At 45.8% G+C, this 27,919-nt stretch overlaps 1 protein-coding gene across 1 annotated transcript; it reads left to right on the forward strand.

The window, feature by feature from the left end:
• Window positions 1-5,139: 5,139 nt before the first annotated feature.
• On the forward strand, window positions 5,140-27,538 carry HAPLN3 (hyaluronan and proteoglycan link protein 3). Its single transcript, XM_061594982.1, has 5 exons — window positions 5,140-5,241; window positions 16,089-16,237; window positions 18,573-18,941; window positions 21,990-22,292; window positions 24,296-27,538. The coding sequence occupies exons 2-5, from the start codon at window positions 16,117-16,119 to the stop codon at window positions 24,574-24,576; spliced, it is 1,074 nt and encodes a 357-aa protein (XP_061450966.1). The 5' UTR covers window positions 5,140-5,241; window positions 16,089-16,116; the 3' UTR covers window positions 24,577-27,538.
• The last annotated feature ends 381 nt before the right edge of the window (window positions 27,539-27,919 follow it).

Here is a 27,919-nt window from a genome sequence, read left to right on the forward strand (position 1 = left end):
GTATAAGGTTATGAAGATTTGAAAAAAACCAGTACTTATCTTCTTACTATTTCTTTTTATCTTTTCCAATCTATTTCTTTTTTAGAAGCTATCTAGCTCCTTATTCAGTCCCATATGCTCAACTGCACAAAAACTTATTTCACACGGCACCATTTTTTTTGACACTGCACAAAATGTGTCTAGCTGTCCATCAGAATAAACCTTGTCATGCAATAACATTCTCACACCTATATATACAACCTAAAAGTCAGCTTTTGGGCTGTAAAATTGAAATGGTCTTTCAAATGGAACTGAGACAAAAAGTATGCATCAGCAGGTGACTGACATATTTGGGTGAGTAGACTCTTAAACTGGGTTGGTACCATGGTTCAGACCCCCCCCCCACAAAGCCAATACTTGGGAAATAAAACCATCCCCCCTTTATATCCTGCCTTTTTTCCATCATGGAACCCAAAGCAGTGTACCTATAGTTCCCAGGCAGTCACACATTCTGGTGCTGCCCAGACCCAGATATGCTTAGTTCTCAGCAAAGTGATAGCCTCATGTGGCTTCAGATGAGGGATGAGGGAGAAATTCCATTCCATTCACATTTAAAGCAGAATTTATCAAATTAACACTTCTTGAAACAATATGGGAACTTAAGCAGTCATCCTTCAAAAATTGCAATTATCCAAATTTTTGTGATGCAATTCCCCAACCAAAGAAAATTTACAAGAATGCACATATAAGGGGAAAATGTGCGTAAAAGTACATATACTCATGGAAATAACATACAAAATGCATTAGGAGAAATTGCTCACAAAAACGTGTACATTAGTCAAAATTGCACACAAAAATGTGCTTATTAGTAGAAATTCACACTAAAATGCTGAAGAATTTTCATGAGGATTTTTTTAAACAAAATTGCCAATTGCCACAGAACTGAATTTAAGATTGGAAAAATGAGAAATGGAGAGAACTGAAACTGACAGATCTTTCTATCCCTACTTCAGACCACACTGTGGCACTTTAGTTGTGGAACTGAAGCATGTGCAGTTTGCCACCGCTTGCTGTTTCTTTGATAAATGTGTATCATTCTCTGCCACCGCGGTGTGCACCGATGAAGGTAAAACAAAAACAGAAACTGAAAAGCAATCCGGATTCTTTTTCGGCTGTGTTTTACCCGTGTACAACATTGTTAACCGAGAAGAGGGGAAAGGTGCACATGCATGGAAGGAGCTAAAAACTATTTCGCATGCGCAGCACTCCACACAAAACAGAGAAACTGAAAAGCAACAGCCAAATAATGGAGGATTCCTAATATATCCGATTCACTTTGGAAACAAGATCAGGTTATCTGTATCTCCAACGTTCAGGGTAAAATTCAGAGGGAGAGGATTTTAGAAGCATCTGGTCTTCCAGCTGACAAAGGCTGGATACCTTTGCAGCTGTTTTCAAAAGTGATTGTCAGATGTTTGTAGGGATGGGCAAAGGTATCCATTTCGGTTTCTCTCGATATCTCATTTTTCCAGTTGTAAGCTTAATTCTCCACATTTCCACATCAGTTTGTGAATTTTTTTAATAAGTAGTTACTGGGCCAGCGCCAGGCATGACTGGGCCCCTTGGGCAACAGCCTGCCCTGGGCCTGCGGCACCATAGACCAATACCCCACTATACAAGCAGCACAGGGCTAATAAGCCTGCCCACGTGCCCCACCTACCTCTCCTGTCATGTAAATGATGTGCTCGCATAGCACACATGCCTGCCATCAACCAAGACGGTGGTGGTGGCAGCCCCTTCGGGATACCCCTGCCAGCCCTGCTTCTGCTGCCATCTTGGGTTATGGCAGGTATGGTGCACAGCATGCATGACATTCACACTGATGGGAGAGGTAGGTAGGGTGTGCAGGTGAGCTTATTGAAGCCCATGCTGTCTGTATTGGGGGGTGCCTGGGAGCTCCCTCTCCACGATCTGCAGAAGGGTCAGGTTGCAGGACGTCTGCGGATCACGGAACAGGAGTGCAACCCTCCCATCCTAAGGAGGGGTGTTTTAGAGGCCCCTCTGGGCCACAGGGTCCCCCGTCAGGGCCCAACCTGGCTGCACTCTGGCCCTGGCCCTGGCCCTGAATAGTCCTCATAAAAATTCATCTGTGCAAATTTCTCCTAGTGCACTCATTTTTATGCATATTTTGCAGAATATACACATTTTTGCAAGCAATTTCCCTCACCATAACACATTTTCACCAATATATGAATGTTTATGCATATTTTACTCCAATAAATGCATTTTTGGGTACATTTCCAGGCTGGAGAACTGCACTGCAAAATTCAGAGAAATGTGAATTTCAAAGGATGGGAGCATGTCAGTTTGCCTATCATTTTGGAAAGTGCAAATTAAGTACGCTCACCTTTAAATGTGTACTGAACCAAATTTCCCTCCCCCACACAATCCATAGATATTCATTCCACTCAGACGTGGTAGACAAGATCTTGCCAGCATACATCTCAGAGGGGATGATCTTTTATATCTATGGGACCAGCCATGCAAATGCCTCATCATTCTTTTTTCTTTTAAAGGGTTGTTGTCTTTGAAGTTTGAACAGCTCCTGCTTCCGTGGCATGGCTGGATCCAAGCCCCATTTCCTCATCCTAGAAATAACAAAACTGCAATGCAGGTCTGCAGCCCAGAGGGCCAAGGGGCCAGGGGGTCATGATACACACATCGTTCCTGTTCCTTTTCTCATGTGTGCTCCACCCCACAGACCTGCAGCCAGCAATGATGGCCCCACAAGTAAGGAATTTGTGCATGCAAGGCAGAATAAAGGAGGGTCTCTTATGCTGTTTCATTTACCCCCAAAATATATGCTCCAACAGTCCTAATTGGCCAAAGAAAACCCTTATTTTTTGGTAACTGTCCTTGATAAATCACTGTCCCTTTCCTTCTGGGGAGATGGAGGTATGCCATAGCTCAGTGGCAGAGCATCTGCTTATGCATGCAGAAGGTCTCAGGTTCTATTTCCAGCATCTCCGGATAGGTCTGGGAAAAGTTCTCTGCCTGAAACCATGGTAAGCTGCTGCCAATTAGTGTAGACAATACTGAGCTAGATGGACCAATGGTCTGACTCAGTATAAGGCAGCTTCCTATGTTGAGAATGTTTTTTAAAAAATGGTAAGCATTTACACACCGAGTTCTTCTGGTTTCCTCTCCCTACCCCGGCTCTCTCTGTGAATGGAAGTGTGGGTTAATAGTGCGGACACCGCTGACTTGCCTCCTTCCTCGCCCTCTTGATGCTGCTGTACTTTTGAAGCCCTAAGCCGAGGACTGGCTTAGCAGTATGAAATGGCACAGGTCAGGGAGTAAAAGTTGTGTGCATATATCACCCTTTGGGGGTATAGCCATCCAAGGTCTCAAGGGATCTTAGATCCCATACTGTTTTGGGAGCCAGGCCCCAGCAGGTTCCCTATGTCTCCAGCATCCTATGAGCCAATCAGCATGCAAGGGGAAACACTGAGAAGAGTCTTCTAACTTTCTTCCTTGTCATTTCCTACTGGTTGGAGCCAATCAGAGTCCCTACGAGTTCCTACTTCAAAAAGAAGCCAAATTGTGGAGACTGAGAATTCTGTAATTGCGGAAGAGACAGTGAATCCCGATGATAGCATCCCATCTATATCATCAAGCAGTTTGGTAGCAGCAGGAGATAAATGTGCAGGCACTGAATTCAGTCATTGAAGCAATATCTCTGAGAGTGAGAAAGGATGGTCAAATGGCGACAGTGATAGAGAAGCGGAAAGCAGTATTCAAGCCTGGCCAGATTATTCTATAATAGAAGTTGTATCATCTTAGAAGGGGCCATGGCTGTGACTATTATGAAGGGATCCTGCACTTCTGAATTTGCCACTATACTACTGTTTGGGGTTATATAGCCACATGCATGGCTTGTTTGAAGGTGCTGTGCCTGTTGAGCCCAAGAAGTGCTTGAAGAAGTGCAGCCCACCACCTGCACCCTTGACCCTTGACCCTCCTGGCTGCTGAGAACTGGCCGTAGGGGACTGACTAGGTGGATCCAGGGAGTGATTAATGCTTCGATACCATCTGCCTTGGAGGAGGCGGTGGTGTGTTCTTTCCTTAAGACCTCCCTGGACCCAGAAGTGTTAAATGACTATCAACCAGTGGCAACTATTGTCCCCTTTTTTGGGCAAGATGCTTGAGAAGTGGCGGTGGTCCACCTTCAAGCATGCTTGGAAGAAACGGATTACTTGCAGCTTTAAGGACAAACTGATTTGAAGGGTCCCCTCTAACTTGCATTTGATTTTAAGTCTCACTTCAGGCCTGGCCATGGCACTGACACTGCTTTCATTGTGGAACTCCCTCCCCACCAAGCAACCTCTGGCAACTTCATTGTTCAACTTTTGGCAAATGCTGAAGAAGCATTTCTTTACCCTGGCTGTTGACACCTGAGATGTATCTTTTTAGGACCCACCTTATTTTCTGTGATGTTGTTTAGGTGTGTTTTTAACTGTTTTAATTATGTGTTTTTAAATTGTTGTAACCCGTCCTGGGACTTCTGGGTGAAAGGCAGGTAATACATTCTAACAACAACCCCCCCCATCTTTGTTTCCAAGCTTCAGCTTGTACTGATGTCACAGAAAACCATGGCAAGAGGCAGTGATGGCCACCAACTTGGATGGCTTTAAAAGATTAGGCAAATTCATGGAGGATAAGGCTATCGATGGCTACTAACCATCAGCTCTGCCACCATAGACAGAGGCAGTGTGCTCCTGAAACCAGTTGCCCGTAGCTGCAGGAAGCGAGAGTGCTCCTGTGCTCAGGTCCTGCTTGCGGGCTTCCCACGGGCATCTGGTTGGACACAGTCAGAACAGGATGCTGGACTAGATGGGCCACTGGTCTCAGCCAGGAAGCTCTTCCGATGTTCTTCTGATAATAATTAAAAAAAAAAAAGCACGGAATGACAGGTGTGAGATGCCCAGTCAGTCTTTCTGGACGAGGTAGGTACCCTCTCTGATGATCTCCATCCTTTCTGTATTGAGTCATGAGGATCTGGAAGAGGTGCTCCTGTTCCTTTAAGAGGCTGTCCCTAAAGCACAGAGGCTCGTCCCGCGGCTGTTTTCCTTCGCCCCCGCCCCTTTACACACACTTCACTAAACTTTCAACTCAACTTCCTCACTGTGGCGTGAGGGACAGAGCCAACAGCCTCCGTCTTTCGTCCCTCCCCTGACAAGGAGTCTGATTTGGCTCTCCTCTGTAAGTAGTGGGTTTTGTTGGAATGAGGAAGGGGAGGGGGACACAAGATGAACAAACAGTCCTGGATTTCTCCTACCCTCTCGCCGACCCGCCTCTACTGGGGCGCTTGCATCCCGGGGGATGGAGCGCTTGGAAGAGGCAGGGCGCGGGGAGCGCACCGCTGAGCAAACGTGCAGAGACTTTTCCATGCAAGGTTGTAGGAAGCCAGATCTTTTGCTAACATGCCCTGAAGGCATGAGACATGCGAGATATATATATATATATATATATATATATATATATATATATATATATATATATATATATTGCGGTATGTGGGGGATTTGATGGGACATGGATGAAGCTGCTGTCAGGATGATGAGGTGAGCTCTGGGCGCAGCAAAGCGTAAAGAGAAATTGTGGTAGCCGCTGTCTCAGAGCTAAAAGCAAGATTTTTTAAAAAAATAGGAGAAATTGGAGGGTGGTGGAGGTGGAAAGTGCCTTTCCAGCATGTTCTCTGCCTCCTGTTGTTTGCACCTCATGTGGTTGTTGGATAACATGCAGTTTAACAGATAATATTGGAAGCGGATGTACTGCAATGGCCATCTGTTTTGTTTGTTTTTGAAAAAAAAATCGAATAAAAATTGTTATGAAATGAAGTGTGCATTCTGGACTGTTTGACTGCAATCCTGTCCAGGTCTATTCGAAAGTAAGTGCCATTGAGTTCCGTTGGGCTTACTCCTACGTAGGCAGGCTCAGGATTGCAGCCTTAAGGATAAACTGATTTGAAGGGTCACCTCTAACTGGTATTTGATTTTAAGCACGCATGCATTTCACGCCTCAAAATGTGAATCTTACTGATGTGGGCTAGAATGCGGAAGAAGAGTGCAGTGGAATGTACATGCTGGCTTAATTTTTACATCAGGAACTGGTTTAGGCTGCAGTCCTATGCGTCCTTGCATAAAAGTAGATTCCATTGAACTCAATGGGGCTTACCTCTGAGTCAGCGTGCATAGGTTTGCGCTGTTACACAATACTCAAAGTTAAGTCTGGCACGTGAAATTGCCCAAGTTCGTGCCAGGAAGCTAAAGTTGTAGCGCTGGAAAAATCTGAAAGTGGAGTGAGCTACAAAGTGCGCTTTTGAAAGGAGGGGGAGGCTGGCTTTAGCAGTGATGGAATCGTCGCAAAGTAAGGTTCCAGAAAGGCGATCCTTTTGCAGGATTAATAAATGTGTCATGGATAGTGAAAGAGGACTTTTATCTTGCCAAAATGATGACAACATTTCCCTGTGTTGGACAGGGAATAGCATTCAGAAAGCATGATGATGATGGTAATGGTGATGAAAGAGTTGTCATAGTGGCAAATCAACACCATCCATTGGTCTTTCACTGTTGGGTCTGGTTCCTCCACTGATTCACAAGCCTGGCACTGGTGAGATTGCACGACCACTGGAGCTGTTAAAATATAATTATTGTGGAGTGACTGGATTATTTACAGTGCAAAGGTGTGCATTCACTATTTGCTATGAAATTCTTTGTGTTTTACAGCCAATCAGCTCTGATGAGCTCTTTTGTGTGCATTGTGATGAAGTACGTTTTTTAAGCAAGGGCTTGACCTGACTCGATTGTAGAGGGTGATGTCTCCTGGTCCAATGGGATCTGTGTGAGGAAAACTGTGCCTGTATGCCTGGCTGCAAGCCCCTCCAAGTTCACTGGGACTTATTCCCGTGTAAGAAGGGGTAGGTTTCCAGCCCCTGACCTTCTTGCTGGATGAGATCTGACATTTTTAGCACATGTTCTAAAGCTGCTACTGGATTCTGTCACTTTAGGGAGTCCCATAAATGGTTTATGGGTTTCTCTTGCATTTTCTTCCACAGAGCATCTCCATGAGTGTTAACAAGTCTCCTCCCATTTTCGCACGGGAGGCTTAAGCCAGCTCTGATATTGGCTCTTATTGCCTATTGGACAGCTGGTATAGCACAGTGGGGAAGAGAGCCTGGCTGGAAGTCCAGAGTCTGTGAGTTCAAATCCCCGCTCGTGTCTCCTGGGTGTAAAGGGACAGCTAAAGATCACCCCCACAGGGAGTGGCTCAGGGATTACGTGCCCTGCCACCTGTGCAGCCGTGGGCAAGCAGCATAGTCCCAAGGAGCCCAGTTGCCCCCCAGCTGGCAGCTATGGACAAGGAAGGGGCTGGCTTGTGCAGCTGTGGCAAGCTGAGCAGGCCCTAGCCAGCTGGGGAGGACTAGCCTCAGAGGAAGGCAATGGTAAACCCCCTCTGAAGACCGCTTACCATGAAAACCCTGTTCATAGGGTCGCCAGGAGTCGGGATCGAAGGCAGTCCATTTCCATTGCCTGTTGAACTGTGTATAAGGAAAGGCGGGATATAAATATTTTAAATAAGCAAATAATTAGAAGCCTGTGCTGGTGGCTGGGATACGTTTGTTTTCCCTCCCAAATGCTCAGCTGTATTAGCAGCATTAATTTAGGGCACAAAAAGTGAAAGAGAAGGGGGGGGGAGAGGGCCTAGTTCAATGGTAGAGCATCTGCTTTGCTTGCAGAAGGGTCCAGGCTGAATCCCTGGCAATCCTTACGGGCAAGGGCCTTAGCTTAGTGGTAGGCCAACTGTTTTGCATGCAGAAGGGTCCAGGTTTCAATCCCCAGAATGTCTAGGTAGGACTGTGAATGTCTGCTGTCTGAGACCCTGGAGGGCTGCTGCCAGTCAGTGTAGACAGTACTGAGTTATATGGACCAATAGCCTGATATGTTCTAAGGCAGCTTCTTTTGTTGCTAAGCACATGGAAGCACAACTGAGATGTTGTTCTCTTCAACTTTTTCTCACCTTGAACCCAAACCTGCATTTTGGATCCCAGATTTTTAAGAAACATATATTTGTATGGCAGTAGTGCTGTTGTTGTGACCCACCTTTGGCCAGGTTGCAGCTGAGTAGAGTCCTGAAGACCTGCTGAAGACCAATGAACGACTTCTTCCATCATTATTATTAATAACAATAATAACAACAATAATAATAATAATTTGCTTGCTGTATGCCACTTCCTCTTCTCCCTTCAATGCAAAAATTAATTTTCTCATGCCAACATCTGGCCTTCCATTCTTCAGTACAATTTCCTTACCAAGGAGCATAAGCTACTTTGTTGAAATGCTGTGTGTAGCTGACACTGTAGTTTCCTGGGCATGTTTACTCAGAAGAAAGCCTCACTGTAGTCCAGTTGGGCTTTCTCCCAGGAAAGTGCACTTTGGATTGTAGCCTCAGGCTGCAGTGCTTACTCAGGAACGTACCCCATTTAAACGTTAGGGGACATACTTCTGAGTAATTATTTAAATAGTTAGTTGTTAAATAGGGAAGCCTTGATAGATCTTCTCAATCCACTTGAACAATAGCAAAGACACAGTGGGTAAGATCCAGCTGGAACTGATTTCAGTGGGTGAGATTTTAAGCATATGCTGTACTTCCCCATGGGTAGCCGTGGGAGTTAAAAGTGCTTAACTCGGGTTGGATTATATCCACTATAGGGCTGGGGGAGAAATTTGGTTCTGTTTGCATTTAAAGGAGAATTTGCTTAAACTGCACTTACTGAAGCAATATGTGAACCGAAATGCAGTGCACTTTTTTGAACGTTGCAATGCAGTTCTCCAGCCAAGGGTAAAATGTGCAATAAAATGCATATATTGGTGAAAATAACATACGAAAATGCACGATATTATAGAGAGAGAGTGGCTTGCAATATATTAGGCAAACGTGCATTAAAAACGCTGATGACTTTTCTTGAGGACTGATGTGGAAATGCAGAGAATCAAATTTCAGTTTGGAAAAATGAGGAAGGGAGAGAAACTGGAATTAACAGATCTGCCCAATTTGCCCTTCCTTAACCCTATGTACAGTAGGGCTCCGCTTATACGGCGGGTTAGGGACCAGGCCCCCGCCGTAAAGCGGAAATCACTGTAAAGCGGAACCCATTGACTAGAATGGGTTGTGCCGCGTGAAAATGCCGTGAAAATGCCGCAAAAGCGCAAAATCAGCTTTAAAACAGGGAATTTCCCCTAATTGAAAGCCACCGCATCAGTGGAACGCCGGAAAATGGAACGCCATAAAGCAGGGCCCTACTGTATATATTTCAGGGCAAATTTGATGCTCCCTTGAGTCCTGAGGTGGGCGAGGATGGCCTTTTTGAGCTGGCTCCCCCTGCTCCAAATGATCTTTTCAGTGATAATGGAACACATGGTAGAACATAAACTTAGCCCTCCTGCCGCTCCCAGTGGAAAACACAGTCCTGGGAGAACCTTACTATGCATTTCACAATGTGTAATTTGCCCCTGTAGATGCTGTTATTATAACATAAATGACAGTGAATTCATCCAGGTTTTTGGATTGTTCTTTTTCTCAAGCATATGCATATCCAGAGCGCATGGGCACATGCACACACACAAATTATAGTGGTTGATTTTGGGACAGAAGGTTTTTGGAAAGGGAATCCCAGCATTACGCTTAGAACCTGTCGTTGCTGTAATGGACCAAGTCTTAAAAGAGTCGAGGGAGAGATTGTAAAGGATATCCACAGCTTCTTTAGGTAGAGGAGGGGATGGGAGAACAGGCAGTGTTTTATGCACGGAGAGGCTGTCAGGATAGCACTGTACGCTTGGTGAAGAGATAGAGTCCTGGAGCAGTTTCCTGTAATGGGACTTTTCCTATCCCTATAAGCAAGTTTGTTTTTTTCTGGTGGCCAGTAGGAAGCACTAAAGAGAGCTGAAAGAAAGTGAGTAGCAAACTAAGGGCGGGTACATTGTAGGAGGTGTTGGAGAAAGTAAAGGGACAAATTATTTGACTGACAGGATATAGAAATATAAAAATTATTCTGCTGGGTCAGAACAAAGTCTGTCTAATCTAACAATGGCTATCCACATGTCTCTAAAAGTTCTTCAAGCAGGACATGTCCATCCCTTCTTTGAAATCAGCATCTGCTAATCTAAGGTATACTTTTTCTGAATATGGAAGTTTCACATTTCACTTAAGTTACCACATAGGTGCAGGTTCTTGACTTCTCATTTTGTAGCATGCATCACTGGGAAGCCCCTTGTAGAAATATCTCTCCACTGCCAACTCTGGCATCTGCCACTTCAAAAATGTGCAGCAAATTTGGCTTAGGACAGAGTTTGGGTTGGATGAAGGTTGGGAAGACTCTGGTTCAAAGCCTTGCTCAGTCAGGAAGCCCACTGGGTCACTTTGGATCAGTCACTCTAACTGACTTCGCAAGGTTGTTGTGAATATAGGTGGGAGAAGGGAGGACCGTGAGCTTCTTGGAGGAAGGTGGGATACCAGTGCAATAAATTAATCAAGGCGGAAAGGTGGGGGCAATCTAAATGTCAAAAGGCAAGCTCAAGGGAATGCCAAATGGAACTATTTCTACCGATTGTGTCCAGCGTTGTGCTGCAAAGTATAGTAAGAAGCATTTAGACTTCTACAGAATTAAATAAAATGGGATACATAAAAACAGAATGGTTGTGCTGTGCTGGCTAGGAGACTACTGGATAACCTTGAGCCAGAGTGCAGGGGCAGTAGTGTAGTGGCAAATTCTGAATTCAGAAGTGTAGGGCCCCTTCACGATAGTCACAGCCATGCCCCCTCCCATCCTTTTAAAAATTTTGCTGCTGGATTGAGAATAAGATCTTTGTTAACACCTTCTCCCACAGCAACAGACATCCCTAGGAGCCCATAAGTGTGAAAAGGGAGAGTGTTGGCTACTGAGAAGAGTCTTCTCATCGGCTGACTCACCTCTTTCACTCTGATTGGCTCCAATCAGAAGGAAAGGACAAGGAAGCATATTAGAAAACTCTTCTCGGTGGCTAACACACTCCCCTTTCATGCTGATTGGCTGATAGGATGCTGGAGACGTAGGGATCCTGCTCCCAAAAATGTAAAGGGTCTCAGACCCCTTCCAAGACCCTGGATGACTGCACCCCTGTGCAGAGGTTGAAGCTGCCATCATGTTCACTGAAGTCAGGAAGGGTTCTCTGCGGTGTTTTAAAATTGTCCAGGCCCATTCTTGTAATGCCAGTACCTGCTATTCCAAGGTATACTGCCTCTAAATATGGAGTTTCTGCTTAGAGGCACAGGGTCCTGGGTAGGATGCCACTTCTGATTTCATAGTATACACTCACGCACTGGTGTGTTACAAGGTGACTGCAAGGGTGCTGTGAAAAAATAGATCTTTCAAGTCTCCTGTGAGCTTAAAGCATGAATCCTCCCACAGACCAGGCTGCCCACTGCATCTCAGTGTGAATCACTAATCTGGTCTTTCCCTGTTTCTTTTAATCAGTGTCCTTTTTCTAAATTTAGGGGACCACTGTGCAGAGATGCAGGATGAGTACCTTTTTTTATTCCCAGAGGAGGCTGCCCATTCAGTCTCTGCATGATTTACTGTTCTGAACTTAGAATCACAGAGTTGGCAGGTATCTTGAAGGTAATCTAGACTAACCGCTGCCAGTGCAGGAAATCTGTTGCTGCAGCATCCCTGATAAGTAGCCATCCATCCTTGGCTTCAAAGCCTTTGCTTGCTCCCTTCTAATCGATGTGTGTGCCCAGAGCAGACATTTAGGTACAATCCTGCATCTATTTACAAGGGAATAAGCTCCCATTGAACTCAATGGGAATTACTTCTGAGTAGGCATGTACAGGATTATGCTCTGAAGTAGCAATGCCATGCCCATGGGAGTAAGCACCATTGAACTCTATTGTACTTACTTTTGAGTAAACACGCCTAGGATTGAACTACTAGGCAGAAATATAAGTGGGTGCTTTGTACTGAAAGCATCCGCAGAACTGGCACTATTACACGTAGCACATAATATTCATTCTGCACTTCTGAGGAATAGATCTTTTAGCATTGTAGCTCCTACACTCTGGAACTCCCTGCCTATTGATGTTGGGCAGGCTCCTTCGCTGTACATTTTTGGAAGCCTGCTAAAAATGTTTTTGGCTAGGCAAGCCTGCCCAGACGTGTAAAAACTCAAATGTGCTTTAATCTGTCATTTTAACCACTGATTTTAATTATATTTTGACTTTTTAAAAACTTTTAAATTTTGACTTTTACTGATAATTGTGATGTACATTTTATGTTTTTTTAAAAAACAATTTGAATGTTTTATTTATAGTTAGGCACGTGCAGATTTTGTTAAGTAAACACAAATAGGTAATTCTTACTCATCCACAACACACTGAAAATAAACAGCTTCCGGCATTAAGTTTTAATTTTAAATAGCTTGCTACCACAAATCTCTGCCTTAACTCTATTAACTCTGCACTAAATGAAGTATGTTTCCTGCCTATCTCTGCTCTAGGATATTAACAAGTGGGAGCTGCAGCAAAATGTTGCAGCATGGAGTGTTTCCTATTCAGGATGCTAGCCAGCAAGCCAACCATGCCCTCATCTACGATACTCTATTTCATTTCTCCTCCCCCCCCCCAACAGTCGGTCAGCTTACCGTGGCCACTTATTACGCACAGCCCTAATTGGGGAGGTGGGGGGAGTTCACTCCTTAACATTCCCCTTTGAGTTGAGTACTTCTGCAAACCTTATGTGTGGATGGTGCTGTTTTGGCAGCATGAACACCAGCGTGCTCCTCTGAACATCAGACACAGAGTGAATGTTTGCTTAAACATTTTTGCCTGGTCTTCAGTTTGTGATGCGACGGAGATTGCTATACTAGATTTTCATCCTGATGAATTCAGTCTGACGGCTGTCTTCCAGGTTGTTCTGTTCCATTCCCCTTCCCGACACAAGTGATGTGGAAAAGAAAAGACCTGAATTAGAGTAGGAAAATATTGGACTTGCAATGCAGTGTGGAGTGGATCATATCTTCAGGATTTGAGTCACTCCATGCCATTCTGTTCCCCCTCTCCACAATTTTCCAACCCTCTCCCATATTTGGCACTTTGTGGCCACTGAGCATGCTCAGTTCCTTATTGCAGTACTTTGGGGATTTTTTACTCCCTAGCACAGTGGGGAGGAGAGCCTGGTTGGAAGTCCAGAGTCTGTGAGTTCAAATCCCCACTCGTGTCTCCTGGTGTCAAGGGCCAGCTAAAGATCACCTCCACAGGGAGTGGCTCAGGGGTTACGTGCCCTGCCACTTGTGCAGCTGTGGGCAAGCTGCATAGTCCATAGGAGTCCAGTTGCCCCCCAGCTGGCAGCTGCAGACAAGGAATGGGCTGGCTTGTGCAGCTGTAGCAAGCTGAGCAGGCCCTAACCAGCTGGGGAGGACTAGCCTCAGAGGGAGACAATGGTAAACCCTCTCTGAATCCCACTTACCATGAAAACCCTCTATTCATAGGGTCACCATAAGTCGGGATCGACTTGAAGGCAGTCCAGAATTTTTAACCCGAAAGTTTGCTTTCCCTTCTGCCAACTTTAGGGGCTCCCTCCGAGCATTCTCTTACCACCTCCTTATATCCCAGTAGCCCCCTTTTCACAACAATTAAGTTGCAACTCAGAGTTGCAAATCACTTGCAGAGAGTAATTTAACACTCAATCTCTCTTCCCAGAGAACTTTGGGAAGTGTCCCTCTGGGAGGGGAATCGGGGTCTCCTAACAACTCTCTGCCCCTTCACAACCTACATTTCCCAGGATTCTTTGGGAGAAGCCAGGACTGTTTAAAGTGGTATAATAGTGCTCTACATGTATGGTGTGAGATGGTAACCTTGGATGCAGCAAGTTGGAAGTTGCCTTACACTGAGTCAGGCCCATCTAGCTCAGTATTAATGACACTGGCTGGCAGCAGCTCTCCAGGGTTTCAGACAGGGACTCTTTCCTAGCCTGAGCTGGGGACGCACCGGGGGTTGAACCAGGGGCCTCCGTGCAATGCAGATGCTCTACCACTGAGCTACCTGTGGAAGCTGTGTGTGTGTTTTCTGGAATATGTGGCAAGGAGAGGAAAGGACTGCATGCTTTTCATAAGAGGCGTGTGTGTGGGACGGTACTGTTTGGGTCTCTGTAAGGCCCCCTCCTTTTACAGACAGGGGCAGCAATAGTTTCCAAAAGAGGTTGTAAATTTTTGTCTAAGCAGGGGGCCAAGAAGTCAGATTCCTGAGCCAGGTAGCAAGCTAGGAACTTGATGGGTGCAAAGTACCCTCTGTCGGCTGGAGGAGAGTTTGCAGAGACTTTTGAGACTGTCCCGCTATGTCCAAGGTTAAGTGTGTTTGATGGGAAAGAAGCCCATTGGAGTTCAGTAGGACTTGCCTCATGGAAAGTGTGCTTTGGATTGCAACTTTAATGGTCCTGCATTTTTTTAAAAAATGAGATCCATCCTTGTAAAATGAGTTTGAGTTCATGTTAATGTAGCCAATTTAGTTAATCAAAGGCAGAGAATCCAAAGCCAGCATAATTTACATTGGGGTAGAATCATAGAATCGGAGAATCATAGAGTTGGAAAGGGGCCTATAAGGCCATCCAGTCTGGCCCCCTGCTCAATGCAGTAATCCAAATTAAAGAATACCCGACAGGTGGCTGTCTGCTGCCTCCTGAATGCCTCCAGTGTTGGAGAGCCCACCACCTCCCTTCGTGCCGCTGTCGTACCGCTCTAACAGTTAAGAGTTTTTTCCTGATGTTCAGCTGAAATCTGGCTTCCTGCAATGTGAGCCCATTATTTCATGGCTTGCACTCTGGGATGATCGAGAAGAGATCCGGCCCTCCTCCTTGTGACAACCTTTCAAGTACCTGAAGAGTGCTATCATAGCTCCCTCCAGTCTTCTCGACTGAGTAAATGATACGCACCAAATTATGCTGGTGTAACCTGCTCCTATTCCAAACTTCTTTTGGGAGAGCAGCTAGCTGGCCCAAGCCTGCCAGAGGGAAAAAAATGGAAATGGACTGCCTTCAAGTCTATCCCGACTTATGGCTACCCTACAAGGCCCCTTCCAACTCTATGATTCTATGATTCTATGAACAGGGTTTTCATGGTAAGCTGTATTCAGAGGGGGTTTACCATTGCCTCCCTCTGAGGCTAGTCCTCCCCAGTTGGCTAGGACCTGCTCAGCTTGCCTTTAAATTAGAGTTTGATTTACACCACCCTTTTTTGCCAGTGTGACCTCTGCTGGGTTGCTAGGTCATGTGACTGAGCTAGATGGAGTTTGAAATAAGGCTGAGTCTCTTCCCCTGTCCTGTCCCACCCCCGCCACTCCCGCAGAATGCCCCCTTTTCAGGATTTACCCCCGTCTCTGCCAGCTTTGTCTGAGATAGCTGAGCCCCGGTTGAGCTTCCTAGAGTTCCCTGGGAAGAGGGATTGACTGTTAAGTCACCCTGTGGGGGGAATAGAGGTCTCCCTTAACAAACTACAGTTCCCAGGATTTTTTTTTGAGGGGGGGGAGCTGTGACTGTTCAACGTGGTATGATAATGCCCATCCACAGTCAGCACCTGGACGCGAGACTGGGAAGGCAACCCAGGCTATGGTCTGAAGGCACATGAGGCCAGCTCCCTGCTGAAGCTAAGCAGGGTCAGGTCTAGGGCAGTGCCTGGATGGGAGACCGCCTGGGAAACGTATGTAAGCTGCCTTGGGTTTCTAGCATGAAAGAAAGGCGGAGTATAAATGTAATAAATTAATAAAAATAAATAAACCTGGTCGGAAACTTTCTTGATACGGTGGAATTTGTTGTATTTTCTATTTAAATTCTAGTAATTATTTCTAAATTTGCATCTATACATACAAATGAGCATGTGCAAAATCTATGCAAGTCTCCTCCTCTTCCTCTTCCCTCCAGACACGCTTCCTCTTTTTTTCCCAGTGATGTATAAGTTGCCTCCCTGATGTGCAGTCCTTATGCATTAATCCGTTTATTTGTTTGCCTTTGCACCTGTTGACAGGCTCCTATTCAGAAATACCCTACAAGTGATGATCTTCCCCTTGGCTGTGTTTCTGCTGCAAATGGGCAGCAGCCGCTGCGGCCTGCCTTTCTACAATGGCTTCTATTATGACCGGGTCATGAATGACAAAGGAGATACCAGTGGAGAAGGTAGGGTTTAGGCAAGGAAAAGGGTACCTGAACCTGAAGTGGATGGGAAGAACAAGGAGGATCTGGTTTGGGATGAAAGGAGGGGCAAATCTAGGAGGATTTAGGGGGTGTCAGAGGGAGCCTGCCTCTGAATGCCAGTTGCTGGGAATCACAAGTGGGGAGAGCACTGTTGTGCTCATCTGCTTTCGGGCTTCCCAGAGGCATCTGGCTGGCCACTGTGAGGACAGGATGACGGACAAGATGGGCCTTTGGACTGATCCATCACGGCTGCTCTTACGTGGAAGGCAGGCAATGTGGCCATGCTCCCAGTGGAGTCTGGCCCATTGAGGCGAATGGGACGCTGCCTCACCTTCCTCAGTTTGCCCTCAGCCAGCCCTCACCTTCCTGCCTTCTTGCCACCCGCCCAGGAGGTAGCATCAGTAGTCTCAGTGTTGTCCCTTGTAGAACGCAGCAGGGAGGAGGAGGGTGGGGGCAAAACTAGAGTGAGTTGGCTCCGCCTCTCATTGGCTCTGGCTCCGCTTACCATTGGGCTCCCTGCCTTCTGCCCCACCAGTCCCAAAGGGCACCAGCCACCACTGCATAATCCCCTCTATTTCTGACGCTCGGTCTGCAAGTACTGTTCCTTGTGTAGCTTTTTAGTTTAGGAAAAAAAGTGGGTAAGGTCGGGTGGGGTGGGGGAGCATAATAGAGGGGTGTACGGTTATGTATGGTGTGGAGAAAGTGGATAGGGAGCATTCCCCCCCTCTCATAACACTAGAACCCAGGGACATTCAAAGAAGCTGAATGTTGGAAGATTCAGGACAGACAATAGGAAGGACTCCTTCACAAAACGGGTAGCTAAACTGTGGAAATCCCTCCCACAAGAGGCAGTGATGGCCCCCAACATGGATGGCTTTAACAGAGGATTAGGCAAACTCATGGAGGACAAGGCTATCGATGGTTACTAGCCATGGTGGCTATGTTGTACCATCACTGTTGGAGGCAGTGGACCTCTGGATACCAGTTCCTGGGAATCGCAGGTGAGAGGAGTGCTGTTGCACTCAGGTCTTGTTTGTGGGCTTGCCATGGGCACCTGGACAGCCACTGTGATTCACTTGCATCAGGGTCTCAGTCCAGACACACCTGGTGTTTACTTTTTTTTTAATCTATTCACACAATTGCTAATTGTGCAACTGGCCTCTTATCGAATCTGTCCCTCTCCATTTCTGTTCTCCAGGCGCTTTCTCCCAGTCACTGAGTAAATGCTGCCTCTCCCTCTTGAGGTGATATCTGAGTATCGCAGAGATTTTTTAAAAATGATTTGGTTCCACTTTTCTCAGGCAAACACAAGCCAAAGCAGTTAGAGAACACACGCATACAAAACAGAAAAAATGCATTTTTAAAAAAATATGCAGGTTTTAAAAAAGAAAGCAGGAGTATTGCCAAGGTTCAAAACAATTTTTACAAACGCACTGTTTAAAGGCCTGAGTGACTAAACTGGTGCTAAGTGAGGCTCCCTAGGGAGAGAATTTCAGAATTAGAGTGCCACTATTGAAAAGGCCCTGTCAAGGGTCCCTGCCGGCTCAATTTCTAAAGCAGGAGTCAGAGGCCATTTCTTTCCTACTGGGCGTCTCATTCCCTCAGGGGGGTAATCTGTTGGAGGTTGCACGATTGTGCTGGGATGGGCCAGAGTTGAAACTGGGTGGGACACCCCCTTCTCCTTCTCTAAACTTGGGCATGGGGATCCAAAGAGGGGCCTCTGAGGAAGATTGCAATACCCAGGCAGTTTTGTCCAAGAGTTTGCCTCAGGCCATTTACAGGAGGGTGGGGAATCTTTTTTCACCTGAAGGCTGCTTTTTCTCATGGACTCCTTTGGGAGGCTGGATGCTGATGGTGGGATGGGGGCATGTGCAAAAGTGGGCGGGAGCAATCAATGCGACTCTGACCTTTGTAGAGTAGGCTGCACTGCAACTTTGCAAACATCAAACTCACATATTCCCCCATCCATGTGGGTAAGAGGCATTGTCACAGTTCATGAACACATCCCAGTCAGGTAGGAGGGCGTGGAGCAGCGGCAGCGATGGGTGTGTCCTGGGAGGAAGTGTCATCTACAGAGACTTTCAAGGGCCACATAGAAAGGCCTGAAGGGCCACATTTGTCCTCGGGTTCCCCGCTGTGGTTTGAGAGCTTTACAGGGTAAAACCAACACTTGGAATTGGAAGTGGAAATGGACTGCGAGTCTCTCTCTCTCTCTCTCTCTCTCTCTCTCTCTCTCTCTCTCTTGCATAAAATAGTGTTTGTATTTTTTTAAAAACTTGTTTGGCAATGCCAACCCCCTTTCTTCTCTGCCCCTCAGTTCAGTTCAGTGGTGTAAAGCTGATGGTTGAGACTTCACCTGAAGCCATCTACACCCACCGCGGTGCCAACATCACTTTACCCTGCCACTACCATTATGCACCCAAACTGCATGTCCCGCGCAAGATCCGCGTCAAGTGGTCCAAGCTGCGGGAGGACAACACCAAAGAACAGGATGTGCTGGTAGCGTCCGGGTCGAAGCACCGCAGCTTTGGAGAATTCCGAGGACGCACGTGGCTGCTGCAGGCGTCTTCCCAGGAAGCGTCCCTGGTGATCCATGACCTGCGGCTACGTGACTCTGGCAAGTACCGCTGCGAGGTCATTGACGGCCTGGAAGACGAGAGCGGGATTGTGGATCTAGAGCTGCAAGGTGAGTGGGATGGTGCTTTCAGGAGCTCCATAACAAGAGATAGTTGTCTGCTGCTTGATTCAGTTCACACTTAAAGCCAAATCTATCAAATTTGCACTTTCTGAAACAACTTGAAACTGAAACGTAGTCATCCTTTGAAAATCACACTAATTTCATTTGCTTTGAGTTTCATTTTGGAAAAAAAGCGACCAATAAATAGCATAAATAAATAAATAAAATTTTGCAATGCAGTTCTCCAACCAACAGTGTTTACAAAAATGCACATATTACAGAAAAGTGTGCATAAAAACTACTATATCAATAACATACAAAATGCATTATATTAGGGGAAATGGCTTGCAAAAATGTGTGTGTTAGTCAAAACTGCCTACAAAAATTTGTGTATTAGGGGAAATTCTCATTAATATGCTGATGAATTTTCATGAGGATTTTTTTAAAAAAACCTGCAAATTGCTGCAGAAATGTGGAGAATTGAATTTAAAATAGGAAGATGAGAAACTGAGAGAAATGAAACTGACAGATCTATCCATCCCTGCTAATTCAGCACAAACCCAAATTCTGCACCAAATTCTGCAAATGTTCCCGATCAAGGGGTGAGGCCTGGGCAAAAGCAGCCCTTCAAGTCTCTCTCCCCAGGTATGCCCCTCACTGACCCTGCTTTGCACCATCCTTGAGTGCTTTTGCTTGGCTGAAATCTGTTCTTGAATCCTGCCTTTTGCTTGCCTGGATGGGATGCAGCCAGCGGTGGTTGCGTGCGTGTGTAGAAAGTACCCGGCTGTACAGAGGTAAGATTTACATTAGTTCTGCCCACCTCTGCCCCTGGCCCTGCCCGCTGCTAGCATATGGCCACTGGAAGATTGCCCACAAGGAATGCAGCCCTTGGTCTGCAAAAGGTTCCTCACCCCCGTTCTAGATAATGGAAGTTAAGCGAGTCGACATACTTTTCATTAGCAGAAAGGAGTAGAACAAATGATTCCAACTGGAGAAGGAGAGGAGGCGAAAAGAGAGGAATGGTGCAGATGTTCCAAGCTGGAAAACCTGCTTGGCCTCAGTTTTCGTTTCTGAACATTTGGCGAGGGCAACGTGCATGCATGCTTTCGCAGGTGGATTAGTGGTAGATCTGCCCATTCCACAGAATGAAATGGCAGAGTCCTGAGATGGCACAAGGGTCTCTTCGAAGTCAGGCTCCAGATTTCTTAAATGTTCCCCTTTTTGGGGGGGAGGCAGGGAAGGGAACTCCAAGTAGGAAACTACCACACCAAGGATCAGGATCAGCTAGAACATTTATGTCTGATGCGCTAGTTATTTTTACTTACTGGGAGCTTTATTATTAATATTGATATTGATATTAATATCCCAGTCTGCGTCTGTGTTAGAATTGCTTTTTAGTATGTTTTCAAACCTTTTTTTTAAAAAAACCAATATGTTTTTAACCTTTCTGTTTTTTTAAAGATGTCTTGAAAGCTTAAAAAATGTTTTTAGAGATGTTTTGTTTTAATGTATTTTAAAGTCTGTTTTTATGATGTTTTAAAGTATTTTTAGTGCTTTTGTTTGCCTCCCTGGGCCCTGGAAGGGCGGGATATAAATCAAATAATTAATAAATTAATATATGGTGGGTTTTTTTTTAAAAAAAACCCAATAGGAGCATTCCAAAATGGTATGTCTCACCTCCAAAAGTGGTACATTCTCTACCACTCAGTCTGTCCTATATCTTCACATCCTTAAGGACTAGTGACATGCTCTCTCCCTCTCTTTTTATGTGAAAGCTGAAATGGCCAGTACCAAATCCCACAATCACACAACACTATTGTTATGTGTGTGGGGAACACAGTCCTTCTCTTGACATTCTGTTGCTAGGCTACCCTAACAACTTCATACCGTGGAAGTTTGATAAATCTTCTGAACCATCACCAAGCATGAAACAGAAGATACATAGGAGATGGCTGCCTCTTTTGAGTGTTTCCGGATCATTCTCTTGTTTTTCTTTTTTGAGAAAAGGAATGAAACTGCAGTTCTGAATAATTCAGGCTTTTAGACAGGTCTCTAATGGCCTCCCAAACCCCAATGGGAGCTCCCAGGGAGTTTTGTCAGAAGAGTGGAGGAGGGTTGCCAGAACCACACAACTTATACTTCTCTCTGGCCACCAGATGTCACCAGTAGTCTGTCACTTTTGTTAAGGCGAAAATCTCTGCGCTCTATCTTTGCTTTCATCTGAGATGAAAGGCTATTTGCAAATACATTAAGCACATCTGTGATGTGGGGAGCCCATTCTGTGATTATATTGATGTGATGCCAGACTATGTTTTTCCTAAGCAGACTGAGAGAGGGTGTGTGAGCTGCCTGGAGGCATTGATTTTTTAACTGTGACATGATGTAGGTTCATGATGTGGGTTACTTGAGCCTGTTAAAAAAAAGAATGAGCTCCCCAAAATCAAACATAATAGGGAGAACCAGTAGCATCAGGCGTGGCTGATCTGGCTTCCCACCGCCTCGACTTAAGACATTTTACTTGTTCCAAAAGAGAAAATATTTCTTAGGAATTCCCCCCCCCCAGTGTTTCCCCAGACTTCCAATTTTTCCAGTTATGAGCCTTCTCATCTGTAGATATCACAGGAACCATATGTAATCCACACAGAATGTGCATGTCAAGTCCAGATGCTGCTGGGCTCATCCCCAACCTTTGGCTACACCGGCCAATGCTGATGGGAGTTGGTCCAAGAATTTCTGGAGGGCCAATTCCCCTACCCTTGCATTAAGCTGTCTTCCGTCTTTTATTTTCTTTGTATTTATCTGTTACATTTATATCCCACTTTTCCTCCAAGGAGCTCAAGGTGGTGTACTAACATGGTTCTTCCTCTCCCAATTTTATTGTCGTGACACTCCTGTGAGGTAGGTTAGGCTGAGAGACAGTGGCTGGTTCATGGTCACCCTGTGAGCTTCATGGCTGCATGGGGATTTGAACCCTGGTCTCCCAGGTCTCAGTCTGACATTCTAAGCATCACACCACACTGACTCTCTGTAGCGGCTTACCAATTTTCTTTCCTTTAGGGGTGGTCTTCCCTTTCCAGCCTCACCATGGGCGCTACATGCTCAACTTCCATGAGGCCAAGAAGGCCTGCGAGGAGCAAGATGCAGTGATCGCCTCCTTTGGGCAGCTCTTTAAGTCCTGGATGGATGGCCTAGATTGGTGTAATGCAGGCTGGCTGATAGATGGCACAGTCCAGTACCCCATCACTGTGCCCCGGGAGCCCTGTGGTGGGAAGGACATGGCCCCTGGCCTCCGGAACTATGGAGAGCGCCACAAGAACCTCCACCGCTTTGATGTGTTCTGTTTCTCATCTGCCCTGAAAGGTGAGTTGTGCCCTTGTTAGTTTGCTACTTTATGGAAGGGATGGAGATATGGTGGACCAGATCATCTCCCCTCTGGCCTGGCCACAGTTATTCCCATTCTAGTAATCTTGGATTGACTACTGGACATGGGGCTGCCCGTGAAGACTACATTTAATTCAAAATACAGCCACTAGGCTGTTGACTGGGACTGCCTTATCCCAAGTTAGATAATTGGTCCATCTAGCATGGTTTACTCTGACTTGCAGCAGCTCTTTTGGGTTACAGACAATAGTTTTTCCCCCAGTCAACTTAGAAATGCCCTGAGTATGGAAACTGGGATATTTTGCATGCAAAGCGCTTTACCATTGAGATGCAGCTAACATCTCACTGTGCTCAATATCAGAAGCGCTGTTGTGCATTGTGCCACCTTCAAAGGCATGATTGGTTGGGATACAAAACAGGGTCTTTTTTGCAGTGGCATCCAGGCTGTGGAATTCCATCCCTAGAGAAGATTTGGTTGGCTCCCTCTCTTTTAAGCTTTTAAAAACATCACCTGGCTTTTAGCTAGGGTTGAAATTCATCTTCCTTATGGTGATGCTTGATTATATTTTTGTCCTACTCATTTTGAGTTGGGTAATGAATCTGAGTACTTTTCTTTTGTGTTTACATTTGACATGTTTTAATATAATTTTTGAAATGTAATATGCTCCTTTGTGTTAGCTTTTTCTGTTGTTATAAAGAACAGTTATTAAATGGAAGATGAGTTTTCAAGTCCAAATGGTCTCTTTCATTCTTTCTGACTGTTCATGGATTTTGTTATGCTATTTTAAAAGGCACAATTTGTGTGCATGTGGCCCCCTCCCCCTCAGCTGTGAACTGTGGTTGTCTTGATAACCCTGTCCTGCAAGGGTTGCCAACATGGTGCCCGCAGCTGCCCATGCACCCGAAGAGGCCTTCCCGAAAGAGACAGGGTCTCCTCCTCCCCCTCCCCTGAAATTAAGCTTGAAAGAAGCAAATCTTTTCCCACCAGTTTATAATCTCCAGGAAGATCAACATCCCCGCCGGCTTTCACCATTTAGGCTTGGAAAAAGCTAAAACACTTTTTTCAAGCTTAATTGCTGGCAGGCGGGGAAGTGTATGGATGTGGCTTGGTGCATGTGGCTTGTTGTTGCTCTTTGCTGAGTGTGCATGTGGGGTGTGGATAGATTCGATCCAGTTTGATTTGAAAGTGAACCTACCAGATTTGCATTTTCCTAAACAATATGTCAACCGAAACACAGTCATACTTCCACATTTGCACTGCTTTGATTTGGATTCCTGCATTGAGCAGGGGGTTGGACTTGATGGCCTTATAGGCCCCTTCCAACTCTACTATTCTATGATTCTCTGAATTTCGCTGTGCGGTTCTTCAGCCAAGTATAAAAGTGCATTGTATTATGGGATATTCCTAGACAAAATTTCATACAAAAATGTGTTTATTCAGAGAAATTCACCCTAAAGCGCTGATGAATTTTCATGAGGGTTTTTAAAAAAAAAGAATCATAAATTGCTGCAGAAATGTGGAGAACTGAATTTAAGACTGGAAAAATGAGAAACTGTGTAGTGCTGTCTGGTGGCTCCATGTCAATGGAGCAGTAGAATCCACTCCAGGTGCTCAGCACCTTGGACAGCTCCTTAAATGTCCGGATGAAAACGCTCAGCAAATTCCACTGCCCCATTGAAGTGGAGCCACCAGCTGACACTGAAATTGAGAGAATCAAAATGAACAGATCCATCCCTAGGTGTGGTGCACACATATGTGTACAGCTGTGGTCTGTGTGTGATGCCCATGACAGTTGCTTGGGTTTGCAGATGTGCCCGTGGGCTCAAGAAGACTGGTGACCCCTGCAATATTGTAATTGACATTTAAGGTCTATAGACAAAAACTGGAAGATATGCCTTTCTGAGTGGCGTAAATACATGCACAGGGCACCTTTGACTTTTCCTGAGGAGCTGGATAACACGTTTTCTGCCCTTCTCAACAGGGACTGTTTACTATTTGACTGGCCACCAGAAACTCACCTTGGAAGAGGCCAAGCAGGCGTGCCAGGATGATGGGGCTGAAATTGCTAAGGTGGGCCAGCTGTATTCGGCCTGGAAGCTCGTGGGCTTGGACCGCTGTGATGCTGGCTGGCTGGCTGATGGTAGTGTGCGCTACCCTATCACCTCTCCCCGGCCCAACTGTGGTCCACCAGAACCAGGTGTCAGAAGCTTTGGTTTTCCCAAAGTAGGGAAATTTGGAGTCTACTGTTACAAGATGAGCTGAAGGAAGGCAAGGCATGGACAGGGCAAGTTCCCTGCACCAGCGGACACCATCTATTGCCCACCTAGAGTTTATTATTTAAAAGGCCAGTCTCTGGGGGCAGTTTTAATTGTATGTTTATTTTTGTGTCTTTTTAAAGAAAAGTTTTTGTAATGAAAGGGAAAATGTCGCACAGCCTTGTGATGTGGCCTTTGAGCTGTCTTGGTGCTGAGTTTCCGGTTTCATCGCCCATCTAATCCAAGGGCAGGAAAAAGCTATGATTTAGTGTTGTTTCTGTCTGGCCGTCTGATTCCTGTGCCTTCTGGAATGGGGCCATGCTGACTTCTGTCCATGACATCACAAAGCCATCTTGTGCACAGCTGCCTCCGTCCTGTTGTAGCTGTGTCTTGCAAAAGATTCCTTGTTCCAAGGGGAGATTCCCAGTTCTTACTAGCCTAAGATTTCATCACCCGGCCAGTGCTTTGCCCCCAGCAGATCCAACATTAAAACTTAGGGCAGAAGCATGGGAATGTTTTCAGCCTGAAGGCCGCACTCCCTTCTGGGCAAGCTTCAAGGAGCCACGTGCTGGTGGTGGGCAGGGCCGGAGGGAAAAGTGGGTGGAGCAACACATATAAAATTTACGTTTGTACTGTACGCTAATTTCTACACAGACACCTCTCTATTCTCCATTGAGGCATTGGCAGAGTTTCAGGGCACACTGTACCTAGGCAAAACCACACAAGGAACCTGTGAAGCAAGGCCGGTAAGGGGTGTGGTCTGGGGTGAGTCCCTGCGGCCAGATAGGGAGCCTTGGAGGGCCACATTTAGACCCTGCCTCTGAGGTCCCCTCACCCCTGACATTGACTAGGTATTGTAAAAGCCCAGGGCTGACTGTGGTAGTAGTAATCCTTTGATTGGCATGAAGTCATCATGAGTAAGGCTTGTTTGCCTCTCGGCTGATTGTTAAAAAACTCAGGGCAAAGACCGGTGCAACTTCTTCACTGTGGCAAAGGCTGTTCCGATAGCAGCCCACTCCCTTCAACAGCGCATTAAGCTGAGCTCAGGACTGGGAAAAATTAAAAGCCAGTTCCGCAGGTTGTCCAAGTGAACACCACTTGCAAACCTGAGTTTGCACTGACTGTGAAGAACTAGCTATGACTGAAGCAATGCCTGTCTTTTCTTCACCCTCAGCTTGAATGCTAATCAATGGATAACTTTGATATTTGCCTAGCTTTCGTTAACTTTGCACACAATAAGTAGGTTTTCCATCAGCGGTAGGCAGTCACTCCTGGTGGTGTCAGTGGCCATGGAAACAGGCTCTGGGCTTGAGGTTTCATGTCCTGTGCTGTCCTTGCCTTTCAAAGCAGATCAAAAATTTAGTCTTTTGCAGAGCTGCTGTTAATCCAGCCTAATTCTTTGCATGCTCACTTAGGAGGTATCCCCATTAAACAACAAGAAGGGCTGACGTCTGAGTAAGCATGCGCAGTATCAGATCATCAGCAAGAGGATTGCAGGATTCTGCCGCTGCAGAGAGAATTGCATCTTTAAATGTGTGTACATACGGCCACATCCGCATGATCTTAGACCCCTTACTTTTTTAGCAGCAGGGTCCCTATGTCTCCAGCATCCTGTGAACTAATCAGCATGAAAGGGGAGAGTGTTAGCCACTGAGAAGAGCCTTCTAATATGCTTCCTTGTCCTTTCCTGCTGATTGGAGTCAATCAGAGTGAAAGGAAGTGAGCCGTCACTGAGAAGACTCTTCTCAGTAGCCAACACACTCCCCTTTCATGCAGATTAGCTCCTAGGAACATCTGCTGTGGTGGGAGAAAGCATTAACAAGGATCTCATTCTCAACCCAGCAACAAAAAAGGAGGAGGAGGGGAGGGGGTGTGATGTGGCTGTGACTATCACGAAGGGGCCCTGCACTTCTGAATTTGCCATGACACTATTGCTGACATGCAGGACCTCCAGCCAGGGGAGAAACCTCTTCCCCCCTGATCCTTTTTGCACTGTTCTGGCCATGCTGGTGGCTGCTTTTGTCCAACAAAAGAGCAAGACAGATTAATATATTCATCCATTTAACATCCTGTCTTTGTTGTTGTAGTAGTTTGGCAGTTAAAGCAGACAAGTGGAGCGTGCAACAAAATGTTGCAGTATATCCTCCCCTCCTTGCAGGAATGCTCATGTTCAGGGTTCCTGTCAGCTAGCGATGGCCTCTTCCAAGGTACTAGGAAGACAGAAGCTGTCTTTACACTGAGTCAGACCATTGGTTCTTCTCACTTGCTGTTGTCTGCATTGACTAGCAGTGGCCCTCCAGGATTTCAGACTGGGGATTTTCCCAGCCCTATCTGGAGATGCCGGAGATTGAACCTGGGACCTTCTACATGCAAAGCAGATGCTCTGTCATGGAGCTGTGGCTCGTCCCCATTATACACTGTAAAGAACTCAAGCAGAGCATTCCAGATTTCTCCCCTGTCCAGTTTTCTATTTTTCTTTTTCAACTGGCTATCAACATTCTGCAGCTACTGAGCATGCTCAGATCTCAAAGGTCTATTTTTTGGGGGGGGGGGAGTTCCCCAGTAGGGTTCCTAAAGATGTTCTGTACTTTTGAAAGCCTCAGAGTTCCTCCAAGTATGGTCCCATTTTAACTCCAAGTCTGCTGGCATTCACTATCTGAGTTTTAATAGCCGTTGTTGTGTAGGATAACTTCATCATACATCTAAGAAACTGCTTTTTTTAATTTTCTCAAAGCTATTTGCTGTTGAGAAGGTGTAATTGGTATTGGACTTTACCAAGAGCCAGTGTGTTGTAGTGGTTAGAGTGTTGGACTAGGACCTGGGTGACCAGGGTTCAAATTCCCATTCAGCCATGAAGCACACTGGGTGAACTCAGGCCAGTCGCTGTCTCTCAACCCAACCTGTTGTGAGGATTAAATTAGGAGGGGGAGAACCATGTATGCCACTTTGAGCTCCGGGAAAGTGGGATATAAATGCAATAATAAATAAATAAATAAAAATAAAGAAATAAGTTATGTGTTATGAGTTGATCGTGTCAAGATCTTGTGGACTAGCCTCATCAGAACATAACTCACTGATATGTGTCAAGATCTTGAGGACTAGCCTCAGCAGAATGTAATTCACATACCAGCTGTTACTCCTTTATTTTCCCATCTACTTTATGTGTGTGATGTTTTGTGCAAAAACAAACCTTCTGCAAAAGCATGTGTATCAGGGATGAGGAACCGGTGGCCCTACAGATGTAGCTAGACTCCCAGTTGTTATCATCCCATATCATCGGCCTTGCTAGCCAGGGCTGATAGGATATGGAGCAACAGCACCTGGAAGGCTGCAGGCTCTCACCTCCTATG

This window comes from Rhineura floridana, chromosome 14 (assembly GCF_030035675.1).
Source record: "Rhineura floridana isolate rRhiFlo1 chromosome 14, rRhiFlo1.hap2, whole genome shotgun sequence".
Taxonomy (NCBI): domain Eukaryota; kingdom Metazoa; phylum Chordata; class Lepidosauria; order Squamata; family Rhineuridae; genus Rhineura; species Rhineura floridana.